Below are 19,366 nucleotides of genomic sequence, written 5' to 3'. Positions count from 1 at the left end.
CAATAAAAGGAAAATTAACATTATCAGCAATTGGCTTTTTTGTCTAGTGTAGTTGATAATGTTGCTGATAAATGCCACATACATGCATGCAGCAACAGCGAGCTTGGAGAGCTGCCTTCTGCCAGTAAGTCTGTGAGGGGAAGGGGCATGGGGGAGGGAAGGAATGTGGAGGGGTGCAGATCAAGGCCCCCACGGTGAGGGAGGGAGTGGTTTGAGGGCAGGCACTGTTCAGCCAAGTCAGTGAATGCAACCCCGGAAGCGGGACAAAGCTGTGGGTGGCTCTTGGGGGGGGGGGGCAGCTCCCCACTGCTGTGTGCACCTCTCAGGGAGGTATGGGGGGCATGTGCCCTCCAGATTTTTGTGCAGGGCTAGGGCAGGCTGCCTGCTGCAGGCTTGGGGTCAGGGGCTGCACAAGCCTCTTCCTGGTGGGGATGCTGGGCTCTGAACAGGCAGGGGTGGGGCAAGCAGTGGTGGCACTGGGATGGGTGGCTATAGGGTGAGTTATAGCCACTCCAAAATTCCCTGTAGCCACCCCTCCCAGCGCCACTGCCGTCCACCCCGCCTCCACCTGCCCCAAGCACAGCCCTGGGCCAGCCCCCCCAGCAGGAGGAGTCTGGCACAGCATCTGGCCCTGAGCCCACAGCAGGCAGCCTGCCTTCCCCCTGTGCACGTGCCCCCTATGCCTCCCCCAGGTTGCACATAGCAGTAGGGAGCTGCCCACTCCCTTGTACCCCCTGAACAAGCCACCCACAGGCTCCCTCTCTCACCATGGGTACCTCGATTTGCACCCCCGACACCCCTTCCGTCTCCCACACCTCTTCCCCCTTGCAGATTTAACAGCAGGAGGCTGCTCTCCAGGCTGCCCAGCTGCATTCCTGTAAATCAGCTATCAGATTGATATCGGCCACTGTGGCTGGCTAATAATCGGCTATCAGTATCAGCCAAAAAAATCTTTATTGGTGCACCCCTACTAGTTACACATTTAAACTGTATTTAATAGGTCACACCAAGAGGTTATCTTGCATTCTTATTTACTGATAGAGGATAGCACTAAGTGTAGATTAAGTTCAAAATTGAATAGGGTATGTGAGGCCCTATAAATGCAAGTCTTACTACTCAGTTGGAGGTCTACCATAAATCAAGGTACTATGGTAATTAATAATGGTCCTAGAAGTTGCCATATCCTGTTGGTCTTCATTAACAAGAGAATCATATGTAAAATGTGGAGGTGATTATTTTGTTCTACTCTGAGTATTGCATTCAGTTCTGAGCACTGTATTTCCAAGCAAGATGGTGATAAATTTTGGAGAAACCAGAGAGAAACAAGGAAGATAAAAGTTATAGAATAAATTACCTCTGAGACAAGGCTCAGAGAATTTGTTTCTTTACTCAAAAAAGCGTATGATTGAAGTAAGATATGATAACAACAGTGTTGCTTCCTACACTTAATTTCTCATATTATTTTAATGTCATAGTCAGGTACTATAAACACAACTGGAAAAATAAGCAAAACATTGTTCTCTAACATTTTTACACATGGAATATTTTGTCTGTGGTACTCATTTAATTTTAAAGTGAAAAAAAGAAGAAAGCTTAAAGTTTACTGCAGTTTTACATGAAAATAAACACCTTTCCTTTTCTCTCTGTATTACATTTTTCTCCTTCTGAAATGGTGACAAATTATTGATCTTATCAAACCAGAATAACAGCATTTTTTTTACTGACCCTAAGTCATGGCAGCAGTACTTTCCAGCTGTTGAAATAATGGCCATGGCACATCCTTTCAAGAAAATCACATATACTATTTGGATTTTGTTTGCAAAGCATTGTAAAACAACCATATGGTTTGTTTTGTATAGTCATATATTTATTTTACACAATTCTTTTCTATATTAAAGTAGCTTTGATTGAATTCAGATATTGGTGTGGAAATTTTAAAGATACCCCATTTTTGTACCCATAGCTAATGATTTCCTTTAATTTAAGGGCTTAAAAAAAAAGAAGTTGACATTCGAAGACACCATAAAAGTAATTGGTCTGCTTATGTGAATATAGAATAACTGAAAGTTTTGTTTGATGGTTTTCAGATTTTATTGACTTTGTCTGAAAAATAGAATCAGACAGTTTTGAACCTAACGTTTCATAGTTCATAAAAAAAAAAAATAGCTAGCTTTAATTAACAAAAGTTCCATTCTCAGCCAAAAGAGCAAAACTGTCTTTGAGAAAAAATATGCTTACAGCACTTGTTGAGATAAGAAAAATAAATTCCAGAAAACATGAAAGAGAAGGTGATTTTTTTCCCCCTCCTGCAAAGCTAAAGAGATAATCAACATGGCCAAATCATTCACATTTTAGGGAATTTTTCTATGATATCAGAATAGTGGTTCTTTTATTTATTTTTTTTTGGTAAGTATCTTTTTTGGTTACACTGTTCGCAGAACTATTCAAAGGAAGAGTGAAGTTGGGAATTGCTCTGTAGCTGCTAAATCCATAATTACTATACATGAATTTGTTTATATTATTGCAGTGGATTGGAGCTATAGTTATGAACCAAGACCCCATTTTTTCAGTGCTTTAAAAATACAAAATAGACAGATACTTTCCCCCAAAAGGTACTTTTATCCTACATTATATGAAGTATTAAGTGCCTCATATAGCTAACAGCTCAATCTGAATGAATTCAGGATCTGCACTGGTGAATTTTTTGTCACTAGCAGCCAGTAATACCAGTGTGAAAATACTGAAATAACTTGGATGGAATTCTGGGTGGAATTCTAGATATGTACCTGGGAACCAATCCTGCAAACTCCCACTTACATTGTTAATGCTAAATCCATAAATTAGTTCCATAGACTAGGTACAGACATTCAAAAAGCCTATAGCAGTATTGACCTAAGTTGCGTGGTTTTCTATAAACAGCGCATTTTAAATTGGTAGCGATCAGAAAACACATTTGCTCTTAGGTGTGGGGGCAAATCTAAACCAAGTTCTGCCATTTTCAATCCAGTCTGCATGCACCAAACTTCTGTTCTGTTATGGGTATAGGCTGGTTTCTGATCACTTATGCCAGTAATATTGTAATGTCTGTACCTGGCTACTTAGTATGCATATAAGCTTGCAAGCTCAGGCTTTATTTCTCATTTTCTTGTTCCTTTTTTGGTTGTGAAAAAAGTAATATTCTAACATTTCACTGTACCATTAATAAATTGGATTGATTTGTTATATTGAGATGCATTCTGAATATAGAAGGACTTCTAGCTATTTCATATATGACTTTCTGTGGACATAAAGCAATCTAAATAAATGTATCTGATTTCTGCAGAATCAACTGTCTTTATACCTCAGTCAGTCTACACCATTGAAGAAGATATTGGTGAACTGTTCATTCCAGTCAGAAGAAGTGGAGATGTTAGCCAGGAATTAATGGTTATCTGCCATACCCAGCAAGGTAATAGAATCTCAGTTAAGTGAAAATAATAACCAAGTCCAAGTAATTATTTATTTCCAGAACATATGGATAATTTTAGTAATAATAATAATTTTGCCTATAAACCATCAATATCAACTGGGAGTATATTCTTCTTCATATTTTATCTTAAGTTATTATATTAGTTGTTTAATTTGCAGTCTGTTGACATTCCCAATGGTTGCCTTGCCTCCAAGTCATTCTAGTTTCAGCCCAGTGTTCTCATGATTGTGCTTCTTGGTCAGATAGTATCTCTTGTGAGAGAGCACAATTTCTTCACTGGCTGAAGTATCAGAGGAACCTCACGGGAGTATAAGGGTGTGTCCATGTTGGAAGGTATAGTTTTGCTGGGGAGCCCAGCCATTAGGAAAGAATGTAAGTGCGAGTCCCCTGAAGCGCAGCACTCAGCAGGCAATGGCGCAGGTCCATTTGGAATCAAGCTGTAATAAAATGGTTTGATTTAGGAATATCATAATATTTTGCTTTGCCCAAAACAGAATATTTTGACCTTTCCAAACCATTTTCTTGATATAAACATTTTATAGAAAGTTTTGATATTTCTAAATTTTATCGTGCATTGAAATGAAAACTAATATTGAAATAGCAGGGCTTCCTGTAGGATGGAAACTTTGATTGCAGAAAACAGAGTGTTTAAAACACTTTCATTTGTGTAATGGCTTATTTTTACAGAAAACGTTTTGTGTGGTTTGAAGACTTTTATATATTAGTTTCAGAGCAGTTCCAAGGATTCTTGTGTGCATGGTTAAATGATTAAACATAGTGTTCATCTCTTTAAGAACACTTTCTCATGGGTAATTTCTTATCTAAAAATACCGAAAAGGGATGAAGAGACAATACGCATTTCTTTGGGAATAAAATCAAAGTAAACTTGGCTGCAAAAGTAATAAATAACTAGGGAGAATTAATTTGGTGGTATTTCACCTGAACTTTGCAACATTTTCACACAAGAGATAAATTATTTCCTTTAGTGAATACAATTAAGAAGTTCTCATTTTTCGGTCTTGCTTGTTTACCATCAAGACCTAGATGAAAGCTAAGGTATGAAACTGGCAGAACAGACACGGAGTCCAAATGAGTTCCCCCACAGAGCAAAAGTTAAGACTGCTTTCTCTCATACAACTTGCTCCACTTCTAAAATGTTTATCTGAGGAAAGAAAACATCTGTTTGAAGTTGGTCAATTTGTTATTCTGTTAAGAATTGTTTTATAATTGTACGTTGTCACAGCAATAACAGAATACTGGATACTTTAAAAAGAGTTTTGGAAGAGATAACAACCCTTGTTCTTCAAGGCAACAGATGACTTGTGGCAATAGTGGCAGGTTTAAAAAGAAACTTTTCCTGAGGCAGGTTAGCTCATAGTTGCCTAATTCCAGTTTGTTAGGGTTTTTTAAAATACGTTTCTGTGAATCGGCTGCTACCTATATCTCTTGGGAACAGGATATTGGAAAAGATAAATGTACCTCCACTCTGTGCCAGAGTGGGAACTTGTATTAGATTTTTGTATATGCACTCTGCAAGGGATACATCTATAAAACTAAAAATAAATATAAATACAAATTTAAAGAAAATGAGAGGATTCTCTGATGGATTCTATAACAAATTTATGTAAACAATCATTATTTCCTTTTATGTCACAGGCACAGCAACTGGTACTGTTCCAACATCTGTGCTGTCCTACTCTGACTACATATCCAGGCCTGAGGACCATAACAGCATTATACGTTTTGACAAGGATGAAAGGGAGAAAATGTGTCGTATTGTCATCATAGACGATTCCTTGTATGAAGAGGCTGAGACATTTGATGTTCTTCTGAGCATGCCCATGGGTGGAAGAATTGGCTCAGAATTCCCAGGAACTCAGATTACAATTGTGCCTGACAAAGATGATGGTAAGACATAACTTAGTATGCAGGACAGAAATTACTTTTAATATAATCCTGACACAAGAGTCTTCAGAAGTAATCATAGAACCGTTATTATTTTTAAAATGGGAAGAATTGCTATTTTAAACTATTTCTTTTGTATGACAAAAACAGTATCCATATCTTCTTTCTGTGTGCCTTTTGATGTTTCTGTCAATTCGGGAGCTCTTGGCTGTCAGAGACATTACCAGGATTTACTATGTGGAAGTGGCTCTTGTCAATCCCCCTTTTAAACTTAAAGAATATGAAGAAATTTCTAACAGAGTGATCCTCCAGCATGCAAAAGGATATTTCAGTCATAGAGAATGAATCCCAAGTCCCCTGGAGCTTAAAGCAGATTTTGCTCTGAGCTTCAGGGGAATTTTATATTTCCATTCTTCTAAATTTTAAAAAGTAGATGTATTCTGGGATGTCAAACTGAAGGAGAGCCAGCAATCTCTAATATCAGTGTTTCTAAGACTTTTAAATAATCAGAATTAGTTTAATTTGCCACCTGATAATCCTAATGCTGTTATTGTTACAAAATGAGAATACAAATACATTGATAAATCAAATTTTAGAATAATGCTCACACCTTGTAACCAAGTCCTACCAGGAATTTGGTTTTAAAACAAAGTGACCCAGGGCTCTTATGTACTACTTTGAAAGATGAAGAAACGTTGGAGATCAGCTAAAGATCTTGTTCCAGAGGGCAGGACCCATCATAACCATGGAGAATGAACACAAGCAATAACACAGTTCAAGGCTGTATCATCTTTTGTGCATTTTCTGTTCCGGGGTGGAGACCACCTGGTGCTGCCACTACTTGTCCTGCTGCCAAATTTCGTGACCTGGGGGAAACCCCATGGCTAAATGACATACCACTGTGTGCCAGATCTGGTGTGCAGGCTATGTCAGGTTGCTCCTGATCTAGTCCAATCCTTTGCTTGAGGCAGAATCATCCCTCTCTAAATTATCCCAAGCAAGTGTCTTTCTAACCTACTCTTAAAAACTTCCAAGGATGGCATTTCCACAACCTCTCTAGGTATCTTGTTTCAGTGCTTAACCACCTTCATAGCAAGAAAGTTCTTTATAATATCAAACTTAAATTTCTTTTGCTGCAGTTCAAAACTGTTATTCCTTGCCCTGTCTCCTGCAGCTACAGAGAATAGTCGCATGTCAAGTCAGCTCTGGGAGCAGAAATAGAAAAGATGCCCAGGTAAAATGACCCTGGCTGCTAGCCTCTAGCAGACTCTTTTCTGAACTCCAGGGGACTCAGGCCCCATTTTCCATGACTGAAAAATCCTTTTGTACTGTGGAGGATTGTTCTGTTGAAAATTTGATGTGGACAACATTGCAGAGATTTTGTAGCCTCTGGTAGCATGCGTTGTGCTATTCAGCAGTGGTCTGGCCCAACATTATGCTGGTAATGTCTCAAGAGATTGGTATGAAATAAAAATATCATTACCATATGGTGTAGTATATGTTCTGCATAAAGCTGATCTCAAGATGTTCATCATGGGAACAGAAGTTTTTTGGTAGTTAAGGATATTGCCAGGTATCTGTTTAAATGCTGGAAATTGACACCTTCTATAATTGCACCATGAGCAACCAGTCTGTCTGAAATTTCTCATATGCAGCCCTGTGACAGAGATGACTTTGTTTTCTGTGTAGAAGGTGTAGGTAATCAAATGCAACTCTCATGAGATATGACAGTTTGGAATATCCCAAATTGCACTTGTCAAGTTTCCCAGAGTTTATCAGTCTTATCATATTTCAAACATTACCTGACATAGAAACTTTGTATTTAGCTTACTTTACTGGTGTTGTTGAATATTTTTGAGTTCCTGGTGAGTTTGGGGCAATTTTGCTTAGTTTATAAGCTTCACAATGTATAAAATATTGAGAGCTATTCTTATTATTAAAATCTGTACCTGTAGGTTAACAAGGGATGGGCAAGTGTAGTACCAGCCCCTAGAAGAATGGCAGACTCTCAGGAAATCTGTACCTTGGCAAAGCAATACTCCTGTGCTGCTGGTATAGCAACAGCTGAGCTAGATAGACTTCTGCATACCAGCAGCAGCCAAAGACTTTGAGTCCCCAGTGCAGGTAGGATTCTCTCCATCTCCCTTCCCCCTGGCTAGGGACAGACATTCAAAAAGCCTGAGCCTAAATGGATTCAGTCTTTGCAGGTAAGTCTAACCTGGCTAGGCTAAATCAGTTTGTAACTGTACAGACATCCCAGAAATGCAGACACATGAGTTGATAACACTGTGTCTAACACCCCTAACTCAAACATTTATCACCCCATTAAGAAAACAACAGAGGGACATTACCAGCTATCTGGTGATTCTGTCCTTGTCCCATCTGCCACAGCACAGACCGTAGCCAGTATATGGTCTGCTAGCTAAGGCTGAGAGGTGTCTGTGTAAGGCCCAGGGGAAGGGAGAATCCTTGCTTAGCAGGGAGTAGGGTGGGGAGTGGGGAAGCAGGGAGAAGCGAGGCAGAAACCTGCAGTCGCTGCTGAGCTCCAGCGGGGAGCAGGGGGGAGGGGCCAGCTCTGCTGTGGAGCAGAGAGCTCTGCCCAGCCCAGAGAGCATGCAGAGATGCTAGGGGAATCTGGTTTAATTTAAAGCAGCAAGGGGTCTGGGGCAGACATTGCACAAACTGGCTTGACCCAAATCAGTTAAGTCTGATCCTACATTCAACCAGGTTTATCTCAAACCATTTTCAGCCATTTTCAGACTGGTTCGTGTGCACTGAACATCTGTTCTGTTTCAGGTTTAAACCAGTTTCTGATCACGTAAACTGCTTTATGTGTAATCTTTGCCGCTAAGCCCTGGGGTCTCTAAGAGGTTTTTGCCCAGGTTACAGGCCTAGCTATTTACACCTCTTATGTGCACCCAGACTAGCTGATTTAAATGCACTTTAAGAAGTTACAAGGTCTTTAAAACTATATGAAAAGCCACAAGAACATATATAAAGGTTATAATCAACTGAGGGACTCCTGCTAAGGTCATAATCACTAAGTTCAGTGGAATCACCACAAGATGATATAGCTCCAAGCTGTGTTACTTCTTCTCTTCATTTTCAGTGGGATTGCCACTAATACCTTTGAAGACAGATTTTGAGTTTTTTAGTGTCTAGAGCAATAGTTCTCAATCATTTTAGCCTCAAGGTACCCCCCATTAGACTCAAGGAACCCCTTGGAAAATGCCACCTCCTAGTTTTCACTTGTTTTGTTTTGTTGACAGAAAAAAAAATGAAGCAATTCTTCTGTTACAAAGAATTAATGAGTACCAGAATGGGTCAACGTGTTCTGGCACTATAGATATTTGGAATTTCAGGGTGTATTTGTGAACCATGTGTAGATGTTTGCACACCTTACATGCTAATACTGTACAGCTCCCTGCGGCAACCTTAAAAAGATCATGGTACCCTTGCTGAGAATTACTGACCTAGAGTACATTATAGTCTTACAATGAGATACAGTGCCTCAATTGTTAAGGTTAGTTGCAGTGTATGCACACATTTTATCTTCAGGTTGACATTGAGTAGGTAACTAAAGAGGTTAACTAGTAAAAGAGTAACATGGCACAGGAAAAACTAACAAGTCACCTTGTTTTAAACCAGAGATGAGATTAAAAAACAACATCCATATGCTACAATTACAACCAAAACTATTGTACATCCTTATACCATCTGTCAGTTTGACTGCATTCATGAACATGCTTGCCCAATCCTGCAAATACTTATTCACATAAATAATTTTGTGTTCATCAGTCGTCTTCTTAGGACTATTCACATGCAAAACTGTTTAAAGGATGGGGAAGTTATATTTTAGGGTAAAATAAGTAAATCAACAGCTGCTTGTACATTAAGAAGCAAGTTGTAAGTGCAGATTTTTTTTATAAATAGCCCATTTTATCTGCCACGGTCTAGTATGTTGCATCTGGCATGTTAAAAAAGCTTTTAAAGACTGCCTCACTCTGTACTGCTTTCTCTGCCAATGAAACAATTCCCAGAAGAAATTCCAGTGCTCTCAAAAATTTGCTGACAATTCACTCTATAACTGCATTTCTCTTATTTACATATCATAAAAATATTAATGCACTGTAAAACAAAAGTGTGCTAGTGGGAAAGATTCCACAGTGTAGTGCATTTTGGTTTTGCATCACTTGAGAGAAAGTTCTTTCTCCAATATTTTGTAAAGCTCAAAAATATTTTGAAAAGTAGCATTAAACGAGAAGTTGATTTTAAGAGGCATCAACTATTATTGATTGTATGATGCATAAAATTGATGAATTTTGCTCAATGGTTTGATTTGTTAAAAATAGCCATATGAAACATTAAATAGCAGTTTCATTATCTCTGTAGTATTACAGATGTAATTGAAACTACAAAATCACTCAGGTGGAAATTAAGAGAGAGGATATACAGTATTTATAATAACAGGTGCAGAAATGCTAACTTGCTAAATCATGACTCTGGTTGTTACTTCTCATCTGAAAATCTGCAGCTATTTTGTGCTGATTGTTTGTTTGTTAAAGGGATTTGCACATAGATAATGAAGTTTCTTTGGATAAATGTGGCAGCATGTCATTTTTTGCTGATTTCCCCAAACACTGTGACTGGATTAACATCATGAATCAGTGTCTGCAGGTCATGACACACAAACAAAAAAAGGTCAGAGTTTAATAATTCTACATCAGGCCTTTTTTAAGGAACTTAAGTCAGCAATATTGCTTATGTCCACTTGCGTTCAGTGCAAGTTAATTAGGAAGCATTCATCCGCGATACCTTTAATCATTTTCTTTTCTTTTCTTTGTTTTTTTTTCTTGCATAAGTCTTGGGGGAGGGGAGATTAAACAGAAATAGCCGAAATCCTATATTATCATAACAGTGAACCCAAAACAAGTGACAAGACGCATCAAGCTTTATGATAAACTCCAGAAGGATTATGTAATTCAAGAAACCCCAGGGAATAAAATATTAAGCCATTGCAATTATGATGTGTTGTCAAAACAGTATCTAATCTAACAAGGAATAATTCTAAACAAAAGAAGTACAGGTATATTTATATTTTGAGAGATGATGCATTGTAGAGACAGTATTATAAGGACATTTCTTGCTTTGTGAATGAACTTGTCTTAAGGTCCAATCTGCATGTTATATTTATTACACAATTACCTGGTCAATCATGTAATTAATTTAGACTGGCTACACATGCAAATTAGCTATGGCACTTTAAAAATGTCCAGCCAACTAAAAAGTTGTTGCTGGAAAATGTGTAATAATTTTATAGCTGGTTTCTATCCAGTTTAAATTTGCATGTGTAGCCTGTGTCCCCATGGCTGGGAGAGCAGAGCTGCTGCAATCTCCCAGCTGGGGGGCTTGAGCAGGCCCTAGATACTACATATGTTTCCATAATATAAGTTTTAAGAATAATAACATGGATCTATTTGCATTAGAAATTACAGTTACAAGCCATAAAATCATTGAAGGATCTACAATAGGTTAAGTGACCTACATAAAACCATACACATTTGTTATGTAGTGACCTACATAAAACATATATGATTTTGAATTCAAGCCGTAAGTATTTCACTCCTGACTGCTTCACTGGAAGTAGGAATTCAAACTTTTCTGTCTTTCGTGGGGAAGGAATAAAAAGCTTAATATATATATCCATATATACACCCCTAATAAAATATGCATATATACAGTTATTTGCATATTTTGTTATGGATATATGTATATAATATATACAATCGTATGTAATATTTGCATGCAAAAATATGCTTTTCATGGTGTATTTATTTATTTATGTATTTGATTTATATGCTACTTCTCAACAAGGCTTGAGGTGGTTACAATAGATCAGACTTTTGTATTTTATTAGATATTTACTAATATCTAATTAACTGTCTAACTGAAGTATTAATGCAGAAGTGCATAGCTGGTAATCAATTGTAGAAGGGAAACATTTTATTTATGATACTGTATTGGACTTGCCATAAGGCTACAAGAATTTTAAGTCTAAAAGAAGAGATCTTCAAAAGGAGACTGGATGCACATCTTGCTGAGGTTATTAGACTCCAGCAGTCTTTTCTGCCCAAAGCAGGGGAGCTGGACCCAATGCTCTCATGGGGTCTCTTCTGGCTCTAAACGTCTGTGACTCTGTGAAAGAGATGTCTAATGTTTCCGCATATTTTGAGATCGGAGTAGAAAAATAATGACTTTGGGCTGCCTTTTGATATCCATATATCCAAATCTCTTTTACGTGGTCCTAAGGTTTACCACTGAGAGCAACTTCTAAGTAACAACAGTAATATTTATACAAAGATGGTAATATAATTTTAGAATGCCAGCACAGCTCAGTACAATAAAATAGAATTTAAGGGTGTGTTAAATGCTGCCTACTTAATGCTGGTGAGAAGGAACACAGGTCCCCAAATACCATACCTAGGCAGTTCTCTGTGGTAGTCTGAAAGGAACGAAGAGCATTTTGCTAATGCCATGATTGTTAGTGAGCATACTCTCGCCAGCCTCTTGATGCTGAGAATAAGGTATTTTCCTTCTGAATTCTGGACTGAAATTATTCTTGTTTCTGATAGATATAAATTGCACCGTAGTCAGAGTATACTTAATGAAGATACATCACTAGTCCTAGCAGAATATTTTTACTTCATTCCCTTAGAAATGTTGCTCTTCTTACCCTGAAACTATTCCAAATTACACCAGTATTTCCTGTTGGTTTAAGGTGGGGTTAGATTCACAAAACTGCTGGTGGTGGTTCTTTTAATCCAACTGCCCAGTGGTTATGGCTTTACCTAGTTTGTGGGAGACCCAGAGCAACTTTCCTCCTCTTCCTGAGAGGATTTGAATCTCCTGTCTCCCAAGAGACTGCCCTAACCACCAAGCTATATGGTATTCTGGGATAACAGAGATTGTTCCCTTGTTGAGTGACACTCCTTGACTTTGTATAACCAAGTAGTTCCCAAACCTAGTGGATTTATACTCCATCATAGTAAAGTTGGGTCCTCCAACCTCAGCCTCCACCCCCACTTCCCTTGCTCCCAGTTCCCCTTGCTAGCAGCAGTCAGCAATGAAGGCAGTGGCAGAGAGGTATCTTAGTTGCCACTGTGATTTGCACATGTACCCATAGAAGCTTTTCCACGGTTTGGGAAATGCTGGTATAACCAATTAAATATTCACTGGAACAGGTCAAGAACTCAGGAACTTAAGTCTCTGGTGAGGGTCTGTGGACAGCTGTGCCTGTCTTAACTCTGCCACTAAGATCTGGTGCGCCCATCCATTGAGTACCAGTTCTTAGGGCGAAAGCTTGGTTTCATTAACTCGTGTTAGCAGGGCACACCCTCCATCTCACCCACCACATCTTGATTTTTCTAGTAAGAGTAAAGGATTCTTGACTGATTACACTTGTCCTCATGAGTGTCTCAGGTCATTGGTCCTTAGGGCGTCCCCTTACACCCCATCCTTACATCAACCAGATCTTAAAATATAGCCAGGTTGCTGGCCATCTGGTGGAAGAATAGCACCATCAGCAAACTGCTCAATTAATCGGGCTCAGGCCTACTTAGTAGATTCAAATAGGTTAAGGAAAGTCTCCCTCCATCTTGCCTTGGCAGTCTGTGGGTCTAGCCAGCTGAGCCATCCATGCCTGATCTCTGCCCAGGGTGCCTAAGCCCTGCTTTCTTTTTTATGGCTGGAAGATATCAAGACTTTTCCCTAGCTCTTGCATCTGCTTATAGTTTGAAACTGCTCCTTGGTGGAGACACAGGGTAAACACTTGTTGCGCCCCCGGGAGCCGAAGACCTGGATGCCACTGATTTCCCCTCCCCCAGTGCAGAGAGGGGAGGTAAGGGAACTGGGGGCAAGGAGAGGGTGGATGAGTGCAGGGGCGCTCAGACAGTGTGGGGTGTGCGCATGAGCATGCGTGTGTCTATGCGTGCATGTAAGCATGTGGGGATGATGCTGGGCAGGACGCACCAGATGACCATGACCAGGGAGGGCAATGCCACCCCTTCCCCCCACCAGGTCCCTATCTAGTTGAGGCCCCTAGGGAGCCCCATGACCAGAGCCACATGAACAGCGCATGCAAACAGGCGCAGCTCTTCTGGGGTGTGACAGCACAGGAGTTCACACAGAGCCATGTGCGGATGGCACCCAGAGGGCTGGGCTGAGTGAAGAGCCTGAGGCCTAAAGCCCGAAGTGAAGCTGCTGGGACCAGGTAGGGGCATGGACTCTCTCAGCCATGGTGGAGACTTGTCATGCCCGCAGAATTCACACCACTGCTGAGGTCTCCACCCAGACAGAGCCCCTGGCTCAAGGTTATGGGGCCTGCCTAGGCCAGTTGCTGTCAGCTGGGCAGGGGTGCACCCCCATTTGTGCAGTGTGCTCCCTAATGGAGTCTCTGGAGGACCGGGTGGAGGAGCTGGAAGAGGAGGCATGGCAGCTACACACCATCAGAGCCCATGAAGATGACATCAGTCTGTGGGTCCCTACTCAGCCCCTACTCCAGAAGAAAAGAAGAAGATAGAGGAAAAGGTGATCAACAAGAAGGCTGGCTAAAAAACCTACCCAGTGGCACAGGTAGTCTTTTCCTGCGCTCCCAGTTGCGGTCCATGGGCCTAGGAGGGAAGGATGCATTGAAGAAGTGAATCATTGCCTCCAGAGGTGGTGCTGCCAAGAGGGCTGCATTTTCTTCACCCCCAATGCACACTTCAGGGTGAGAGGATTCCTGGGAAGGGATGGCATCCACTTTATGTGAAGGGGTTCTTGGCCAGAATGGCTGATCTTCTAGATAGGGCTTCTAGATAGGGCTTTAAAGTAAGATCACCAGGGAATGGGGAAACACTGACTGGAGCATGTCCAGGTATGGGCACACAAGAAAGCTCCAAAGCTGGGGACACTAGGAGATCTGCTTTTGCAAGAACTGAGGGAATGGCTCGCCCTGAGCATGACAGGAAATCAAGGATCTCAATTGAAGGACTCGGGTATCTGTACACTAATGCCAGGAGCATGAGGAACAAGCAGAAGGAGCTAGCCCTCCTACTCTGTAGTGAGCATTATGATCTAGTAGGGGTTACAGAGATCTTGTGGGACTCCTCACATGATTGGAATATAGCCATATAGAGCTATACCCTGCACAGAAGTGACTGAGTAGGGACGAAAGGTGGAGGTGTAGCTCTCTATGTGAGGGAGCAGTACACCTCCTTGAAGTTCTCTCAAACTGGCAGAGGCCGTGCACGTGCAGGACTTCATCACCATGGATGACTTCAATTACCAGACAAGGAACACTCAGCTAAGTCAGATCAGTCACGTTGCTTCCTGACCTGTATCAAAGAGCTCTACCTGACTCAAGAAATGCATGGGCCAACCAGAGGTAACACTCTCCTAGGCTTGGTCTTGGCTAAAGGACATGATCTGGTGAGCAATTTGAATATAGAGGGTAGTCTGGGTGACAGAAACCATGAAACCATCATGTTCACTGTCTGTCACAAGGCAGGCAAATCAGCTAGCAGGGTTGAAGTTTGGGACTTCAAAAAAGCACATTTCAACAGGCTCAGGGCAATAGTAGGGGAAGCACTGCAAAACCAGGGACCAAAGGTGAAAGGAGCACATGAAGAGTGGTCATTCCTCAAGGTCACAATCCCCAAAGCACAAAAGCCCATCCCTATCTGGAGGAAAGGTAGAAGAAGGGCTGGGAAGCCCTCCTGGCTTAATAGGGATATCATGGTCCTCTTGAAAAAGAAGAAAGAGGTATACAAACGATGGAAGCTTGAAACCGTCCCCAAGATGGACTATACAACAACAGTCCACACTTGTAGGGAGCAGATTAGAAAGACCAAGGCTGCGACTGAATTTAAACTAGCAACAGAAATCAAGGATAAGTCCTTCTCTAGGTATGTAGGAAACCAGAGGAGAACAAATGGAAGCATGGGGCCATTGCTTAACCTCAAGATAGCTGGTTATCAACACTCAGGAGAAGACTGAACTCCTGAATGACTACTTTGCTTTGGTATTTCAGTGGACTAAGGGGAAAATCATGCTAGATAAAGTATAGAATGAGCATGGTGGGAATGACCACCTTCCTACTGTTGACGTTGAGCTGGTGCATGATCAGTTAGAAAACTTAGACATTTGTAAGTCAGCAGGACCAGATGAATTTCATCCAAGAGTGCTGAAGGAGCTGGCAAAACTCTTTCAAAACTTCTGGCAAAACTCTTTCAAAACTTGTGGCACTCAGGGGAAATTCCTGAAGACTGGAAGAAGGCCAATGTTGTGTCCATCTTCAAGAAGGGAAGAAGAGGGGACCCATTCAAATATAAGCCAGTTAGCCTGCTTTATATCCCAGGGAAAATCCTGGAAACATTAATCAAAGAGTCTGTGTGTGCTATGCTTGCAGAAGGTAGAATTCTGAATGACAGCTAGCATAGCTTTGTTGCAGGCAGGTCTTGTTTTATCAATCTCATCTCCTTCTATGACCAGATAACTTGCCACCTGAATAGGAGAGAGAAGAGGTTGACACTGTATACCTAGACTTCCAAAAGGCCTTTGAGCAGGCTGGAGGATTGAGGGCTTAACTGCTCAACAGTTAGGTGGGTAAGCAGCTGTCTGCGGAGTAGAACCCAGAGAGTTCAATGAACAGATCTGTCTTGTCCTGGCGAGAAGTGGCCAGTAGTGTCCCTCAGGGGCCCGTGCTTGGTCCAGTGCTTTTCAACATCTTTATCAGTGATTTGGATGTGGGGGTGAAGAGGTCGCTGGCCAAGTTCGTGGATGACACCAAGTTATGGCGGAGCATGGTCACGCTTGAAGATAGGCAGCAGATACAGGCAGTCCTCGGACTTGGGACACAGCTGGCTCTTGAAAACCATGTCTTAAGTCGAAATGTCATAATTCGGAACTGATTTTCCCGTAGGAACAATATTATAAATGGGGGATTGGTTGTTTCTGAACCAAGGCCTGATGCTCTATTTTCACTAAAAATAACCCAGAATTTTTCACTCAATCAATTACAGATGAGTAATATAGCTACATTAATGTATTTATATTGTAAATAGCAATCATATTGATTTGGAAGGACTTATTTGAGGTGACTTTGCTGGACTTTTTGAAGACGTCTTGGCTGGAGTCTTCTCAGGAGTCTTGGCTGCAGGTTTTTCTGGAGTCTTGTCTGCTTCCTTAAAGAAGGTATCCAACAAAGTTTGGACAGATGTTCTCTAGGGAGATGAGTGACGCAGCAAACTTGTTCACTGGCATGGCATCGGATCAGATCAAGCATCGTAAAGTTGAAACCGACGTCAGAAAGTCGAAACAGGGTGTCAATTTATAAACATTGTAAGTGCCGTTCGTTGCAACTCAAAATGTCTTAAGTTGAGGACTGTCTATACGGGCAGGCCTAAACAGGCTGGCAAGTTGGACAGATCGGAACCAGCTGAAGTTCAACATAGAGAAGTGTAAAGTGCTCCATCTGGGGACGAACAGTTCCCAACATACTTACAGGCTCAGTGGTGCCAAACTGACTAGCACCACGAATGAAAGGGACCTCGGGGTAATAATAGACCATAGTATGAACATGAGCCATCAGTGCGATGCTGTAGCCTGCAGGGCAAACAATACTCTGGCATGCATCGACCGATGCATCTCACAGCATTGGTTAGACCGCAGCTGCGGTACTGCATCCAGTTCTGGGCACCACACTTCAACAAGAACATAGAAAAGCTTGAGAGAGTCCAGAGAGGAGCCACCCATATGATCAGACACTTGCAAGGCAAGCCGTATGAGGAAGGGCTCAGGGACTAGCCCCTTACAATCTATGAATCTATCTATAAATCCTGCACCTTTTTTTCTCGGCCCCTGAGGACTTGGTAGCCCGGTGCTTATGTCTCTGCCCCTCAATCGCAGTTTGTTAGGCTTCTATCACCACACCTGGTGGAGTGTGTACTTAATTCCCAGTGTGCCTTTAATTCCTAATATCTAAGATAATTGAACCTACAGTCAGTACAGGACTCTAAGTCCCCTTTCTGGAACAGACTCACAGTTTCTACTTTCATGTTTCACTGAGGAAGGCAACGGCATTTGAACTTCACATGCCACATCACTCACTCCTCTCTGTAGGGGTCTGGGTCCCTTGGGCTAGAGGATCCTCTGAGCTGCTAATCTGGCAAACAGGCTCTTCCCTACTTACTTCACCCTTGCTGGGGCAAGCTCCACTCAGGCTCCACGATCCTGCAGGTATCATCCTGGGTCTCTCCTCTCTTTTGCTGGTGTGGGGTGCGTAGTTATGCCTGCCCCTGTGCATCAGCCAATCTGAGCAGATAAAGCAGGGCGGACATGGCATCTGAAGCTCTCCAGTCAGTGCCACAGTCAACCCTGCCAGTAAGTCCTTGGCCAGTGGCTCAGTAGTGTCCACACCTTGCCCTCAAGAAGCAAAGTAAAGCAGGGCGGATATGGCATCTGAAGCTCTCTAGTCAGTGCCACAGTCAACCCTGCCAGTAAGTCCTCGGCCAGCAGCTCAGTAGTGTCCACACCTTGCCCTTAAGGACCAGCAGAAGTGCCTCTCGGGGTCTCGTCATCTCGGTGCCACTTGCTGGGGTACTTTTCGCTATGACAGGGTCCTAACTACAGGGCTGGATACTCATTCTCTCCTTCTCTCTTTCTTTCTTTTCTTGCCTTTTGAGAAAAATCAAACTATTTTTATTTTGATGGGGTCTGGTTGCCACTTGCTTTCCTTTTATTCTCCTCTTCTTTTTTCCTTTGATTTTTCAAGCATGAACCTAGAGAGCATCCAGCTTAGTGGCAGCAGTTTGCAGACAGTTTCCACTGATCTTATCTGGTTTACTGGTGAGATCAGTGGAAGAAATCTTGTAAAAACAGGCAGTAAGCCAATGTAATTTGATGGATAGCCATAATTTTAAAGCAGTCCATAACTAGAAACTTTGAGTGGGGTTTGTCCATTGGGTGTTCAGTGGGTTTTGGATAAACTCCTAAACTAACAATTGCAGTCACCTAAAAAAGCAGTGTCCCTTCAGAATATTACTGTGAAGTGTGTTTTTTTTTTCAGCTGAGTAAGAAAGTAGGAACTTAAAGATACATTGTTTAGAAAATGAGAGGGAATAACCTGTGATGGATCCTAAACTCAAATGACTGTACCAGGTAAACTGAAAAAAAATCTGAGTCTGTGTCATAACTTTAAAACTACTGGATGTTTTACAGAAATCAAGGAAGAATATTAACTGAATAGCCAATTATTTAAGGATGTAAGCTGTGTGTAGTAAATTTTTGTAGACGATGAAAAATTGGTTTTGCACAAAGGGAGATCTCCAAGTGTTTTAGCAGTTAGCAGTATAAGGGTCCTCAAATTAAGCCTTTAGTTTTTCAAAAGGATTATTTGAGTTGCTGTTTGGACATAAGAATTTAAATGTGGTCATTACTGTAAAAGCCAAAGCTACAGAAATGGTAGTTAGGTGAATGGTCCATTACAGCAGGATTGGCTAGGCCATGGAAAAAGATGTATTACGTTACAAACTGCATAAAAACAAGTGGTGTAAAACCTGAATTTGATGATGCTGAGCCTCCCCAGCTAACTGAGGAGAAGGTCATTCAGTGAGACAGAATTCTTATGAAATTTAAATGGAAATGAACAAGGCATGAGATGCATTATTCCAAAATCCAAGTTTAAATAATTGGATCCCTTCTCTAAAATTCCCTCTGCTTTTTCATTTGGATACAATATTTTTATTTCTCATTTTTGTTCTAAATTGTTGTAAACAGTTATTGTGTACTGTTAAACAATTTTAACTTTCCAACCCAGAGTTGACTGCATTTCATTGCTAGGTGTTTTATCAATTGCTTGTAAATACTTTGCCATCTATTAGCACCATAAAAATTTCAACTATAAAAGTATCAATTAATAAACAGATGCCAAAATGACTCATCACCCTTGTCAAA

At 41.2% G+C, this 19,366-nt stretch overlaps 1 protein-coding gene across 1 annotated transcript in view; it reads left to right on the top strand.

The window, feature by feature from the left end:
- Positions 1-19,366, top strand: part of FREM2 (FRAS1 related extracellular matrix 2) — a 210,771-nt gene that overhangs the window by 113,890 nt on the left and 77,515 nt on the right. Inside the window, exons 5-6 of the mRNA XM_090027088.1 lie at positions 3,323-3,448; positions 5,126-5,377. Of these exons, the coding sequence (XP_089883214.1) occupies positions 3,323-3,448; positions 5,126-5,377 (378 nt within the window). The remainder of the gene's footprint in view (positions 1-3,322; positions 3,449-5,125; positions 5,378-19,366) is intronic.

This window comes from Crocodylus siamensis, chromosome 1, assembly GCF_052110815.1.
Source record: "Crocodylus siamensis isolate JL-2025a chromosome 1, ASM5211081v1, whole genome shotgun sequence".
NCBI classification, from domain to species: domain Eukaryota; kingdom Metazoa; phylum Chordata; order Crocodylia; family Crocodylidae; genus Crocodylus; species Crocodylus siamensis.
Note: the sequence above shows the minus strand (reverse complement) of the source record. Positions and strands in the feature narration are given on the sequence as shown.